This window comes from Ornithorhynchus anatinus, chromosome 10, assembly GCF_004115215.2.
Source record: "Ornithorhynchus anatinus isolate Pmale09 chromosome 10, mOrnAna1.pri.v4, whole genome shotgun sequence".
Lineage (NCBI taxonomy): Eukaryota > Metazoa > Chordata > Mammalia > Monotremata > Ornithorhynchidae > Ornithorhynchus > Ornithorhynchus anatinus.
In genome coordinates, this window is record NC_041737.1 from 30,062,293 (window position 1) to 30,077,236 (window position 14,944).

The 14,944-nt window shown below is 50.7% G+C and overlaps 1 protein-coding gene across 13 annotated transcripts in view; it reads left to right on the top strand.

The window, feature by feature from the left end:
- Nucleotides 1-1,963: 1,963 nt before the first annotated feature.
- Nucleotides 1,964-14,944, top strand: part of RBM26 (RNA binding motif protein 26) — a 77,666-nt gene continuing 64,685 nt past the window's right edge. For 7 of the 13 annotated variants that reach the window (XR_005660473.1, XR_005660472.1, XR_005660475.1 and 4 more), the window contains exon 1: nucleotides 1,966-2,113. Coding sequence is in view for 6 of the 13 variants with exons in the window: in XM_029074066.2 (XP_028929899.1) it covers nucleotides 2,043-2,113 (71 nt within the window). In the remaining 7 variants the exon portion in view is untranslated. Of the gene's footprint in view, nucleotides 2,114-14,944 lie in introns of all 13 variants that reach the window. The other 6 variants (XM_029074066.2, XM_029074071.2, XM_029074069.2 and 3 more) reach the window with 2 other exon arrangements.

Below are 14,944 nucleotides of genomic sequence, written 5' to 3' on the forward strand. Positions count from 1 at the left end.
TGGGGCAGGGATGGTCTCTATCCTTTGCCCAATTGTATATTCCAGGCGCTCAGTACAGTCCTCTGCACATAGTAAGCGCTCAATAAATACGACTGAATGAATGAATGTTTTGTTGTCTGTCTCCCCCTTCCGGACTGTGAGCCCGTCATGGGGCAGGGATGGTCTCTATCCTTTGCCCAATTGTATATTCCAGGCGCTCAGTACAGTCCTCTGCACATAGTAAGCGCTCAATAAATACGACTGAATGAATGAATGTTTTGTTGTCTGTCTCCCCCTTCCGGACTGTGAGCCCGTCATGGGGCAGGGATGGTCTCTATCCTTTGCCCAATTGTATATTCCAGGCGCTCAGTACAGTCCTCTGCACATAGTAAGCGCTCAATAAATACGACTGAATGAATGAATGTTTTGTTGTCTGTCTCCCCCTTCCGGACTGTGAGCCCGTCATGGGGCAGGGATGGTCTCTATCCTTTGCCCAATTGTATATTCCAGGCGCTCAGTACAGTCCTCTGCACATAGTAAACGCTTAATAAATACTATAGAATGAAAGAATGTTTTGTTGTCTGTTTCCCCCTTCCGGACTGCGAGCCCGTCATGGGGCAGGGATGGTCTCTATCCTTTGCCCAATTGTATATTCCAGGCGCTCAGTACAGTCCTCTGCACATAGTAAGCGCTCAATAAATACGACTGAATGAATGAATGTTTTGTTGTCTGTCTCCCCCTTCCGGACTGTGAGCCCGTCATGGGGCAGGGATGGTCTCTATCCTTTGCCCAATTGTATATTCCAGGCGCTCAGTACAGTCCTCTGCACATAGTAAACGCTTAATAAATACTATAGAATGAAAGAATGTTTTGTTGTCTGTTTCCCCCTTCCGGACTGCGAGCCCGTCATGGGGCAGGGACGGTCTCTATCCGTTGCCCAATTGTCCATTCCAAGCGGTCAGCACAGTGCTCTGCACAGAGTAAGCGCTTAATAAATACTATTTATTTATTGAGAAGCAATTTATTTATTTATTGAGAAGCAGCGTGGCTCAGTGGAAAGAGCACGGGCTTTGGAGTCAGAGGTCATGAGTTCGAATCCCAGCTCTGCCACTTGTCAGCTGTGGGACTGTGGGCAAGTCACTTCACTTCTCTGGGCCTCAGTTCCCTCATCTGTAAAATGGGGGTGAAGACTGTGAGCCCTACGTGGGACAACCTGATTCCCCTGTGTCTACCCCAGCGCTTAGAACAGTGCTCTGCACATAGTAAGCGCTTAACAAATACCAACATTATTATTATTATTATTATTACTATTGAATGAGCGTAAGCCCGTCAAAGGGCAGGGACTGTCTCTATCTGTCACCGATTTGCATGTTCCAAGCGCTCAGGGCAGTGCTCTGCACAGAGTAAGGGCTCAATAAATACTATTGAATGAACGTAAGCCCGTCAGAGGGCAGGGACTGTCTCTGTCTGTCACCCCTTTGCCCATTGCAAGCGCTCAGTGCAGTGCTCCGCGCAGAGGAAGCGCTCAAGAAATCCGATTGAATGAACGAATGAATGATTCAAGGCGAAAGCCTCCCTCCGCTACAAGTCGGGCCCCCGGCGGCTCCCGTAGCCCCCTCCCTGCCCCCTCCCCCGGGCTCCGCTCCGTCGCTGGGCCGGGAAACATCGCGAGAGCGGGGGCGAAGTCTCGCGCGGTTTGCGGGGCGCCATCTTGTCGGGGCGCTGCGGGCCGGGGACGCCCCCGCCCCCCGACACCCGCCGGATTCGTCGTCGGCCGCCGCCTCCTCCGCCGCCATCACCGGGCCGCCCCCCGCTTGCCCACCCAGCGGCGCGGGAGGGGAGGGGAGGGGAGGGGACGCGGGGCCGAGGAGGAGGAGGAGGAGGCCGGAGGCGCGGGGCAGGGGGAGCGGGCCGCCGCCGCCGCCGCCCCCCCCAGGACCATCCCGCCCCCGGGGAGGAGCAGCCCCCCGAGCCCCGGGGCCCCCCGGACGCACCGACAGACAGACAGACACACCGACCGAGGCGGCGGGGGGCGGCAGGCCGGGCACCACCGCCCCCCCTGCATGGTTGCCAAAATGATCATCGAAAACTTCGAGGCGCTCAAGTCCTGGCTCAGCAAGACCCTCGAGCCCATGTGAGTGCGGGCCCGCCCTCCGCCCCCTTGCCCTCCCGCCGGCGCCGCAACACCGTAATAACGTGGGCTTCTGCTCGGCGGGGGGCACGGCCCTGGCCTAAGCGCTGGGGAGAGCCGGGGCAGCAGGTGGTCCCACGTGGGGCGCCCAGTCTGCATCCCCATCTTGCAGATGAGGCCCTGAAAGGGGGTTCCATTCATTCACTCGATAGTATTTATTGAGCGCTTACTAGGTGCAGAGCCCTGTCCTAAGCGCTGGGGAGATCCAAGGGCATCAGGTGGGCCCACGTGGGGCGCTCAGTCTGCATCCCCATTTTTTATTCATTCAGTAGTATTTATTGAGCGCTTACCATGTGCAGAGCACTGGACTAAACGCTGGGAGGGATCCAAGGGCATCAGGTGGTCCCATGAGGGGCTCCCAGTCTGAATCCCCATTTTTTATTCATTCAATAGTATTTATTGAACGCTTACTATGTGCAGAGCCTTGTCCTAAGCGCTGGGGGAGATCCAGGGGCATCAGGTGGTCCCATGTGGCACGCCCAGTCTGAATCCCCTTTTTTTATTCATTCAATAGTATTTATTGAACGCTTACTATGTGCAGAGCCTTGTCCTAAGCGCTGGGGGAGATCCAGGGGCATCAGGTGGTCCCATGTGGGACACCCAGTCTGAATCCCCGTTTTTTATTCATTCGATAGTATTTATTGAACGCTTACTATGTGCAGAGCCTTGTCCTAAGCGCTGGGGGAGATCCAGGGGCATCAGGTGGTCCCATGTGGCACGTCCAGTCTGAATCCCCGTTTTTTATTCATTCGATAGTATTTATTGAACGCTTACTATGTGCAGAGCCTTGTCCTAAGCGCTGGGGGAGATCCAGGGGCATCAGGTGGTCCCACGTGGGGCGCCCAGTCTGAATCCCCTTTGCAGATGAGGCCCAGAAAGTGGGTTCCGGTTCCTGCCCCTTGGGGCCAGTCCTTGCACTTCTCATTGCCTTGGTGTCCTCATCTGGAAAATGGGGACGAAGACAGGGACCCCTACGTGGAAACGCATCATCACCTTGTATAATAGTGATAATGTTGGCATTTCTTAAGCGCTTAGTATGGGCAGAGCCCTGTCCTAAGCGCTGGGGGAGAGCCGGGGCATCAGGTGGTCCCACGTGGGGCTCCCAGTCTCAATCCCCATTTTTCATTCATTCAGTAGTATTTATTGAACGCTTACTATGTGCAGAGCCTTGTCCTAAGTGCTGGGGGAGAGCCGGGGGCATCAGGTGGTCCCACGTGGGGCGCCCAGTCTGAATCCCCATTTTGCAGATGAGGCCCTGAAAGGGGGTGTCAATCCCTGCCCTTCTCATTGCCTCGGTGTCCTCATCTGGAAAATGGGGATGAAGACTGGGAGCCCCACGTGGGACCACCTCATCACCTTGTATAATAATAATATGTTCGTATTTGTTCAGTGCTTACTATGTGCAAAGCACTGTTCTAAGCGCCGTGGGGGGATACAAGGTGATCTGGTTGTCCCACGTGGAGCTCACAGCCTTCATCCCCATTTTACAGATGAGGGAACTGAGGCCCAGAGAAGTTGTGACTTGCCCAAAATCACACAGCTGACAGGAGGCGGGGCCGGGATAAGAACCCATGACCTCTGACTCCCAAGCCCGTGTTCTTTCCATTGAGCCACCCTGCTTCTCCCAGTGCTTAGAACAGTGCTTGGCACCTAGTAACCCCTTAGCAGGTGCCGCCATTATTAGTATTTAAGCGCTTAACAAATAGCACCATTGTTATTATTACTGAGCGAGCCACCTACTCTGGACACAACCCTGGACTGAGCTTCTGGGAGACCCCAGTGAGCAGACAATCTCCACCACGGGCTCTCAATCTGGAAGGGGGGAGACAGCAAAGCCAGTAAGCTGGCATCAGCGGCATCGATACCAATAATAATAATAACGGTGGTGTTTGTGAAGCGCCTGCTATGTGCCAAGCACTTTTCTAAGCGCTGGGGTTGATGCAAGGTCGACAGGTTGGCCCCCGTGGGGCTCACGGTCTTCATCCCCGTTTTACACATGAGGGAACTGAGGCCCAGAGAAGTTAAGTGGCTTGCCCAAAGTCACACAGCTGACAAGTGGCAGAACTGGGATAGAATTAGAGATCTGTGCGCAATATAGAGTGATTCTACGTGGGACAACCTGATCAGCTCGTTATCTACCCCGGCGCTTAGCACATAGTAACTGCTTAGCAAATACCATGATTGTTATTATCATGGGTGGGGGGGTGGGCCCCAACGGAGCTGGAGGGCTCAGTCTGGGAAGACCTCCTGGAGGAGGCGAGCTCTCAGAAGGGCTTCAAAGGGGGAAAGTGTGTTTTCTTTTTTGGCGGGTTTTTCTTCTCCCCGTGCCGGGCACTGTTCTCAACGCTGGTCTCCACCCCAGCTGATAATAATAATAATTTTGGTATTTGTAAAGCGCTTCCTATGTGCCAAGCCCTGTTCTAAGTGCTGGGAAGATACAAGGTCATCAGGTTGTGCCACTTGGGGCTCAACAGTTTTCATCCCCATTTTCCAGATGAGGTAACTGAGGCCCAGAGAAGTTAAGAGACGTGCCCAGAGTCACACATCTGATCAGTGGCAGAGTCGGGATTAGAACCCACGACCTCTTACTTCCAAGACCCCCCCGGGGCGCCCACCCAGGCCGCGCCCCCGGACTACAGATGAGGGAATTGAGGCATGGAGGAAGTGAAACGACTTGCCCAAGGTCACTCAGCGGGTGGGTGGGGGGGTGGGATTAGAACCCGAGCCTTCCTGCCCCCTCAGCCTCCTCCTTCCCCTCACCTCCAGGCCCACGTTGCGCCCACGAGACCACGCTGCTTCTCGGTGTTGACTCGGTGGCCGAGGGCCAAAATCCGTTATTCCCCCCGGGGAAATCAAGCAGGACTCACTTGAAAACCCTGCGGTGCCCTACCTGCCCTACCGCGCATCGGGAGCGTTGAGATTCCCACCCCCTGGGGGAGGGATTGAGGTGCCTGCCTTCGCCCCACCTCCCACCCCCGGACTCACCCACCCATTTAGCCCTGCAACAGGTCAGAAGTCTCCAAATACGCTTTTTGGGATCCTCTGAATTCTCCCGGGTCATGTGATGAACCCCTTTCCCCCGTAGTTCCTCACCTCCAACCTCCCGGAATTCCCTGAATTGGAAAAATGCTTCCTGTCGTTCTTCGCATAGCTACTGTCGTGGCCTAGTGGCAAGAGCACGGGCTTGGGAGTCAGAGGACGTGGGTTCTAATCCCGGTTCCGCCGCTAGTCAGCTGTGCGATTTTAGGCGAGTCGCTTCACTTCTTTGGGCCTCAGTTATCTGTAAAATGGGGATTAAGAATTGTGAGCCCTGTGTGGGACAACCTGATTACCTTACATCTTCCCCAGCCTTTAGAACAGCGCTTGGCACATAGTAAGCGCTTAACAAATGCCATCATAATATAGCTTTACTGTTGTACGCTTAACAAATACCATCATAATATAGTTTTATTGTTCTTAGTGTGTTTGCTAAGCACTTGGTAGGTGGCAAACACTGTTCTAAGCCCGGGGGTTAGGTAACAAGGTTTATCAGTTTGAGCACAGTCCCCGCCCTGCAGTGGAGCCCACAGGCTGGGAGGGAGTCGGATTTAATCCCCATTTTGTAGATGAGGAAACTCAGGTACAGAGAAGCTAAGTCACTTGCCCAGGGTCGCCCAGCGGACAGTCGGCGGAGCCGGGATGAGAACCCAGGTCCTCCGATTCCCAGGGCCGTGTTCTCTCTACGAGGCTGCACCGCTTCCTATTCTTTCGTCTGTCTGAGGTGGAGCGATCGGTGACCGGGGGTAGGGTTGTGCTGGCCAAGGGATTAGAACACCCGGGGTCTCTGAGATAAGCAAGGAGAAGTAATGGAAATCATTGTTTTAAAGTAACTGCATCAAGAAGGCAGGCTGTAGCAAGACCAAACTCTTCAGGGCCCACTCGGGCCTGGTTTGGTTTAAAGTCAGAAATAGTAATTTAAAAAAAGTGACATCTAAGTGCTTACTATGTACTAAGCCTTGGGGCAGGTACAAGGTGATGGGGTTGAACAGTCTCAGTCCCGCATGGGGCTCACAGTCTTAATCCCCATTTTGCCGCTTAGAGAAGGCAGGTGGCTTGCCCAAGGTCACACAGCCGAGTGGCAGAAATGGGATTAGAACTCAGGTCCTCCTGACTCCCAGGCCCGTGCTGCACTAGGCCACGCTGCTTCAGTAAGTCAGTGAACGGTTTAAAATGAAGAGGTGAAAAATCAAGGCACCGTGTTGAGTGCCACGTTGTTTAACGGAAGTCATGTAGTCTGTGCACCTGTTGAAGTACTTGTTGACCAGTTTTGACCGGAGGAAAAAAGTGACTTTTTTTGGTGAGATCAGGCCCAAACCTGTGCTAATAGAGGACACGTGACATTTTGGGTTTGCCAGAACTTGCTTTTTTGAGTTCCCTACCTTAGAATCCCACGCCAGCTTTACCCCACTAAAAATGAAAGTCACTTTGGGGGGTGTTTTCCCTTGCTTTCTAACTTCAGCCCAGTTTGTTTCCCCAGTGAGGTATCCAGTTAAACATCTAAACAGTTGACCGACAGGGCCTCTTGGTTCTGGGATTGGTCCCTTTGTGATAGTCAGGGAGTGAATGTTATTAATCAAGCATTCACAGGGCTTGGCACCCCATAGGGGCCAATTATTCGGGAGCCCGCCTCCAGATTCAGACCCACCAGAGCCTCACAATGTACACAGGGCATGGGGGAGGAAAGACACCCAGATAAAGATCAGCAGTTCAGATGAAAGGGACGAAATTGACAGCTGAACATCCTGTGGCTCCTCCTCCCAACCCATGTACACCTTATGTCGTAAGGCCTGGTAGCTCCCGCCAGTTTGAAGAATAGGAGGATGAGTTCATTTGTTCCTTCCGAAGCTGAACTCCAAAATGCAGCATTTAAGAAGCAGTTTCAATTTCAGATAAAAATCTATTCGAAACGGCATGACTCAGTGGAAAGTGCCCGGGCTTGGGAGTCAGAGGTCTTGAGTTCAAATGCCTACTCTGCCCCTTGTCAGCTGTGTGACTGTGGGCAAGTCACTTCACTTCTCTGTGCCTCAGTTACCTCATCTGGAAAATGGGGATTAACTGTGAGCCTCACTTGGGACAACCTGATTACCCTGTATCTACCCCAGCACTTAGAACAGTGCTCTGCACATAGTGAGCACTTAAATACCAATAGTATTATTATTACTCTCTGAGAATTTCCAGCTAAGCAGTAGGGTAGAAGCTTTCTTGAGAATAACCAGATCTCTGAGCAGACTTGAAAAATACGTGTGACCCGCCTAAAGGTCGGAGTGTTACTACTACTTTGTTCAAGATGTGATTGCAGTGTCTTCAGTGCGTTAACTCGAGGACCGATACAATTGGATGCATTGTCTTTCCCTTAGAAAATTAATTTCAAACTTCAAAGTGGGTACCATTGAATTAAGTTTGGGGAATCATCCTCTCCCAAAAAGAGCTATTGTTTAATTGTCAGGACGTATTTTCTTTATCACCAAGCTGAAATCAATTATGGAATAAAGAACGTGGAGAAACCCATTTAGGAATTGGGTGTCTCTGAAAATTTTTTTTTAATGTCACATTAGTGATGTTACTTTTCTGCAGTACTTTTCCTAGTATCCCATGTTGCACGTAGAAAACCAGTGCCACTTTTCCTGCTTCATTCGGCTTATTCCCTAAGAATTTATTTGGGTGGCTAAAATCCGGGACCCATGTAGACGGAAAAGTATTTGACACTTGGTAGAAGTTTTGATGCATTTCATTGTTGAACTGGAATATCAAGAATCTTACAAATGCTTAGTAACACAAAACTTAGAAGGCGAGTAAGTCACGCAAGGCAAAGGCAATGAAACCAATGAAGCGAAGATCATATTTGGACTTTTCCAGTTTTTGAGAGTAAATTATCAGATCGTATCATTCTTCGGCTAAAATAGCCGGCCACTAATTTTGCCTCTGCCATAGGGAGCCACAGGCCTGGGGCTGCGAGGGTGATGTCATTTGCCACCGTCACTTCTAGGATGGCAGGAGTAGCCGTGGTAGGTAGCCCGACTTGTCTGCTGGAGGTAGAACCAGGATGGCAGCTCTGCTCCTTGCCCTATGCCAGCCAAATGGGGTCCTTGCCCGAGAGAATCCCATCATCAATCAGTGGCATTTATTGAGCACTTACTCTGTGCAGAGCAGCGTACTAAGCACATGGGAGAGAAGTAGTGTGGCTCAGTGGAAAGAGCACGGGCTTTGGAGTCGGAGATCATGGGTTCAAATCCCGGCTCTGCCACTTGTCAGCTGTGTGACTTTGGGCCAGTCACTTCACTTCCTCTGTGCCTCAGTTCCCTCATCTGTAAAATGGGGATTAAGACTGTGAGCCCCACGTGGGACAATCTGATTCCCTTGTGCCTACCCCAGCGCTTAGAACAGTGCTCTGCACATAGTAAGTGCTTAACAAGTACCAACATTATTATTATTACATTGCAATAGAGTTGGTAGGCCGGATCCTACTAACCCAGGGATCTGGTTATCCTCAAGTGACCTTCTGTCCTTACTTCATAGCTGGAAATGATCAAAGCGAACTGATTTTTATCTTCAATTTAAACTGCTTCTTAAGGGGTACATTTTGGAGTTCAGCTTCTGAAGGAACAAATGAACCCATCCAGGTAGACATCTCTACTTGGATGCCCTGCTGTCACCTCGAATTTAACATGTCCAAAACAGAACTCCTTATCTTCCCACCCACACCTGTCCTCCCCACCCTGTAGACAGCATCACCATCCTTCCTGCCTCACAGGCCCGTAACCTTGACGTTATCCTTGACTCCTCTCTCTCATTCAACCCACATATTTCATCTGTCACTAAATCCCTTCGGTTGAACCTGCACAACATCGCTAAAATCCGTCCTTTCCTCTCTATCCAAACTGCTACCGCGTTAATCCAAGCTGCCTGGATCATTTTTCTACATAAGCCTTCAGTCCACGTTTCCCTGTTCCTCCTGAGGGCTTAGTCTGGGAAGTCCTCTTGGAAGAGATACAATTTTAATATGGCTTGGAGGGTTCGGGAAGAGTGGTGGTCTCTTGGCTATAAAACAGGAGGGAGGTCCAGGCTAGGTAGAGGTGCACAAGGGGCCAGCAGCAAGACAGATTCGAAGGCTGGGTTAGAAGAGCGGAGTTTGCGGCCTGGGTGGTGGTTGGATCGACCAGTCTGTCATATTGGAATGCTGACTGTGGGCAGAGCACCGTATTAAGCCCTTTGGGGGGTACAGCCCAACAATATGACATATTCCCCGCCCACAAGGAGCTTACAGTCCAGAGGGGGAGGTGGACCTTAATATAAGTAAATAAATTATGGATGTATACCTAAGTGATGTGGGACTGAGGGGGGAGCAAATCAGGGTGGCGCAGAATAGAGTGGTAAAAGAGAAAGTCAGGGCTTAGTCAGGGAAGACCTCTTGCCTTCGATAAGGGTTTAAAGGTGGGGAGAGTCATTGTTTGTCGGATATGAAAAGGGGAGGTGTTCCAGGCCCTCCCTGGAGATCAGTGAGGTTAGGTAGTCAGTCCTATTTATTGGGTGCTTACTGTGTGCAGAGCGCTGCAATAAGCACTTGGGAGAGTGCTCTGCATACAGTAAGTGCTCAATGCATATGATTAAATTGAATGAATAGACACATTCCCTGCCTACAGCGAGCTTCCAGTCTAGGTAGGAGGGAAATAACTTAAGCTGATGATAAAGCAGTTTGTTTGGCCCTTTCACTGGGCCATAGGAAGAGCCGGGGCTGCTCTCGCCCTCTGCCCTGGTATTGATGGGGCAAGATTTCCCCTTGCCCACTCCCCAAAGGTGGGTTATCTCTCCCCCGGCTGGTGGGCCCCTGCCGCCCTCATCGGCAAGCAGCAGTGGCACTGAGGGTGGGCCGGCCAGCCCACCAGAGCCACACAGGCTCTCCGTCCCTCCCCTGAGTGCGGTAGACTTGGGTCACTGGAATCCCGCCAGGTCCCGGCCCAGCCACTGAGCTGCTCTGTGAAGGCAGAGGAGGAAGAGGGCACTGCTGCCAGGTCCAAGGGCCCAGTGGGGATCAGCAGTGGCTGCGGGCCACTCGGCCAACACAGTCGTCGCCGGCCCTGGGCCCGCAGCCCTGGACTAGTCCAGCTCCCTGGGGCGGGGAATCCCTAGCCTGCTATCGCCAGACCGGGCCGAGGTAGACCGTTGAGTTGTCCTCCCTACGAGCGTTTGGGCTTGTGAGGAGAGGAAGTATCATGCTGCCCTTTAGCACAGTGGCCCTGGGTTGGAGCAGACCCGGAGTGCCGGTCCCTGCCCCCTCTCTCCAGAGCCACCCAGGAGCCTCTGGGCTCAAAAGCCGCAGTGGGGGTGGCAGTAATGGTGGAGAAGAAGTGGTGGTGAGCAGCCCCTTTTCCTTCCTCTTTCTTCTCCTTTCCCCTTCCTACTCCCTCCTCCTCTTCTTCCCCCATTTTCTCCCTGCTTCCATTTTGTGCTCCCTCCACCCCCCTCCCCCCACCCCGTCCGTGCCTTCAGTGCTCCACCACCCCTGCATTCCACCTCATGCTCAAAATGGGCCCCCCCTCCCCATAGTAATTTAGAAAGAGGAGTTACTACTGAGGCTGCAGGTTTTCATTTTGTTCACAGGGTGGTGTGAGTGCATGAAACACGGTTCACAAAGGTACCAATAATGCAAGGCACGTGAAAACTATGCTTAATAAGTCACTTTAAAAGAGAAGTAATACACCCCGGTCAAGGCAGGGAGATGCCGACGCAGGGGCAAGGGAGGACCCCAGGGAGTTCAACAAACCAACGTCAGGACCTGTCGTAGTGGCATCCCAGCGACCCGGGTAGCATGGGCTGTTTAAATTGGGATTATTACAATGTTGATCCATCATAGCATGATAAAGGGGTAGTTAGTAAAAATAATAGTAATAATTACGGTATTTGTTAAGCGCTTACTGTGTACCAAGCACTCTTCTAAGGGCTGGGGTGGATACAAGATGATCAGTTTGGACCCAAATGCTCTGGACCCAGGAGGAAGAGGAGGAGGCAGCACCCAAGGAATTAGCATCCTGCTCTCTGACACATCACTCCCTTCTCTTATTCCTTCAGTACTGCTGCCGCTACTTAGCTTGTCATTAATAGGCTGAGGGGTTGTTTTGGGGCTGCCCTTACCAACGCTCCCCTCCACGTGCCACCCCGCCCCACCCCCCCACTCTCAGTAAGTCATTAGTACTAAATGCTTATGTGGGCAGAGCATCGGGCTAAACGCTTGGAAGAGTACAGTGCAACAGAATTTGTAGACATCATCTGTTCCTGCAGGGAGCTAACAGCCTACAGGGAGAGACAGATGTAAATAGATAAGGGATAGGGGAAATAGAAGAGAGTATAAGCGCACATAGATAAGTTCTCTTCGATCACTCCTAGCTTCTAAAATCCAGTCTTCTATATAATAATAGTAATTTTGGTATTTGTTAAGCACCTACTGTGCGCCAGGCACTGTACTACGTGCTAGAGAGCATACAAGAAAATCAGGTTGGACACAGTCCCTGTCCCACATGGGGCTCACAGCCTTAATCCCCATTTTACAGTTGAGGTAACTGAAGCACAGAGAAGTCAAGTGACTTACCCAAGGTCACCCAGCAGACAAGCGGGGAGCCTTCTGACTCCCAGACCCACACTCTATCTCCTAGGCACGCAGTTTAAGTTTGGAGCATTTTGCTTGCTTGACAGTGAGGTAATCCAGGGTCAGTCAGTAGTGTTTATTGAGCACCTCCAGTGTGCAGAGCACCACACACTCAGTTCCACTATAATATGGGATGACGTCGAGAGCAGGATCGTGTCTGCCAACTCATGTGTTGTAATCCATCAGTCAGTGGTATTTATTGATTATGGAAGAGGACAATACAACAGAATTAGCAGACAACTTCCCTTCCCGTAGCAGTTTACAGTTTTAGAGGGCTGTGTACCTAAGTGCTCACTCCATGCTGTTCTCTCCTCTCTGCCTGAAATCCCCTTCCCCCTCACATCCGACAGATCATACCCTCCCATAAATCAGTCAATCAGTATTATTTATTGAGTGCCTGCTGGGTTCATCACACTGTGTTAACTACTTGGGGAAGTTCAGTACATCCCCATCTTCAAAAAGCCTTTCTGAAGCCTCATCTCCTCTAGGAAGCCTTCCTTGATGAAGGCAGTAAGCTCCCTTCTAGACTGCAGTTCTGTAAGTTCACCTTCCTCACATTCTCACGAACTCAAAGGACCTGAAAAACTTACCTCTCTCATGAAGCCTTCTGACATACTGGAAGGGGTGGAAACCTCTTGCTATTCCTCCTTGCGACTATGCCTTCACTTATCACCTCCCAAAATACATTTCCCTTAGATTTCATTTTGGTATTTATTCTTCAACGGCAAGACTTTAAGGGTTCAGGCCAAGTCTGTCTATATTAGGCTGTGCAGCTAAGGAAGCGAGGCCATGAATCTTTCGATGAATCAATCAGTGATATTTGAGTGCTAACTATGGACAGAGCACCATACTAAGCACGTGTGAGAGTATTATATGCATTCTCTGCCCATAAAGAGTGTACAGCCTAGAAGGTGTTTTCATGGAGCAAACATCTTTTAGAGTCCAATGAGTATGAAAAAGTTTAAAGGCATTTTGGATAGTGGAAGTCGCGGTATCCAGGAAGTATTTATTTTGTGCAGAGCATGCCTAATCACGGAGGGAAAACTTTTGGGTGAAAATTAGACGTGTCAGGTATTGTCACATTATGGACAAGAGACGGTGGAGGTGGCGAAAGATCCTGTTGGAAATAACGACCAAGGCTAAGTCTCTGGAACAAGATCTGCATGAAGGAATTGATTATCGTGATGGCGATTAGAGCTGTGGCATTGATTTAGGGCTTACTGTGTGCAGAACGCTGTACTAAGCATGTGGAAGAGAACAGTACAATAGAGTTGGTAGAGGTGTCTCCTCACCTCAAGGTGCTTACAGTCCAGAGAGAGAGAAAGACGTTAAATTCTGGCCATGTACGTAAGTGCTGTGGAGCCGAGGGTGGGATGAATAAAGTGTACAATTCCCAGTGCTAGAGCATTTCGGAAGGAGAGAAACAGAATGGGGGAAATGAGGGCTTAGTTGGGGAAGGACTTGTGAAGGTGCTGTGATTTCAGTAAGTCTTTGAAGTGAATCAGTCATTGGTATGCACTGAGCACTTACTGTATACCCAGTACTAGGCGCTTAGGATAGTACAATATGACAGATATGATAGGCATATTCCCCACCCACAGCGATCTTACAGTCTGGGGGGTAGGCAGGCAATATAAATAAATTACAGGTATGTTCTTCAGTGCTCTGAGATGTGAACGGGAAGGGAGGGAATGGGAATGATGGTCTGTCTGATATGGAGGTGGAGGGGATTCCAGCCCAGTGGGAGTTCATGGTCAAGGGGTTGGCGGCCTGATAGAATATGCTAGCCACGTTTCTGCCGGCCCAGGTGAATGGGTAGGCAGAGGCCCAGCGCATTGTGGAATGCACAAGTTTGTCATGCGGAACCCAGTTTGGACCAAAGTGACCACAGCGTAATGCCAGCTCTCTGCTGGCACCTTGACCAGCGGCTACTTGCATCTTTGCTGCCCTGCTTTGCCAGCTACTGTCAGGACACCTGTTCAATTTGTTTTTAATGGTATTCGTTAAGCCCTTACTTTGTGTCAGGCACTGTACTAAGCGCCGGGATAGATACGAGGTAACTGGGTTGGACACAATCCCTGTCCCTCACAAGGCTCACAGTCTTAATCCTAATTTTACAGATGAGGTAAGAAGCACAGAGTAGTGAAGTGCTTTGTCTTAGGACTCTCAGTAGACAAGTGGTTGAGTCGGGATTTTAACCCAGGTCCCCTGACCCCCGGCCCCAGGTCTTTCCACTAAGCCATGCTGCTTCTCTTGTCAAATCAGTGGTATGTATTGTGTGCTTACTGTGTGTATGGGGCACTGCGCTCCTGCACTAAGCGTTTGGGAGAGTACAGTACAGCAGAATTGGTAGATACATTCCTGACCCACACTGACTTTACAGTCCAGAGGGGGAGGTAAACATTAAAATGAACAAATACATTACGGATGTCGATCAGTCACATTTATTGAGCACCTGTTGTGTGAAGAACACTGTACTAAGCATTTGATAGGTACAGTATAACAGAGTTGATAGAAATGTTCCCTGCCCACAAGGAGCTAACAGTCTAGCTGGGAAGGCAGACATTAAAATAGATTTGGAACATATACCTAAGTGCTGGGGAGCTGAGGGTGGGGTGAATAAAGAATGCACATCCAAGCGCAAGGGTGATGTGGAAAGGAGAGAGAATAGGTGAAGCCAGGGCTCAGTCGAGGCCTCTCGAAGGAGCTATGCTCTGAAGGTGAGGAGAACATCTGTCGGATAGGAAGAGGGAGGGTGCAACAGGCCAGAGGCAGGATGTGGGTAAGGGATAGGAGGCGAGATAGATGACATGAGATAGATGTACAATGAGCAAAGTTGGCGTTAGAAGAGGGAAGTGAACATGCTGGCTTATAGTGGGAAATCAAGGTATGATAGGAAGGGCCAAGGTGATTGACTGCTTTAAAGCCAGTGATATGGAGGTGGATGGGGAACTACTGAAAGTTCTTGAGGAGTGGGAAAATACAGATTGAATGTTTTTGCTGCTGCTTTTTTTTAAAAATGATCCAGAGAGTACAGTGAGGTGTGGACTGGAGTGGGGAAGGACATGAGACTGTAAGCCCATTGTGGGTAGGGA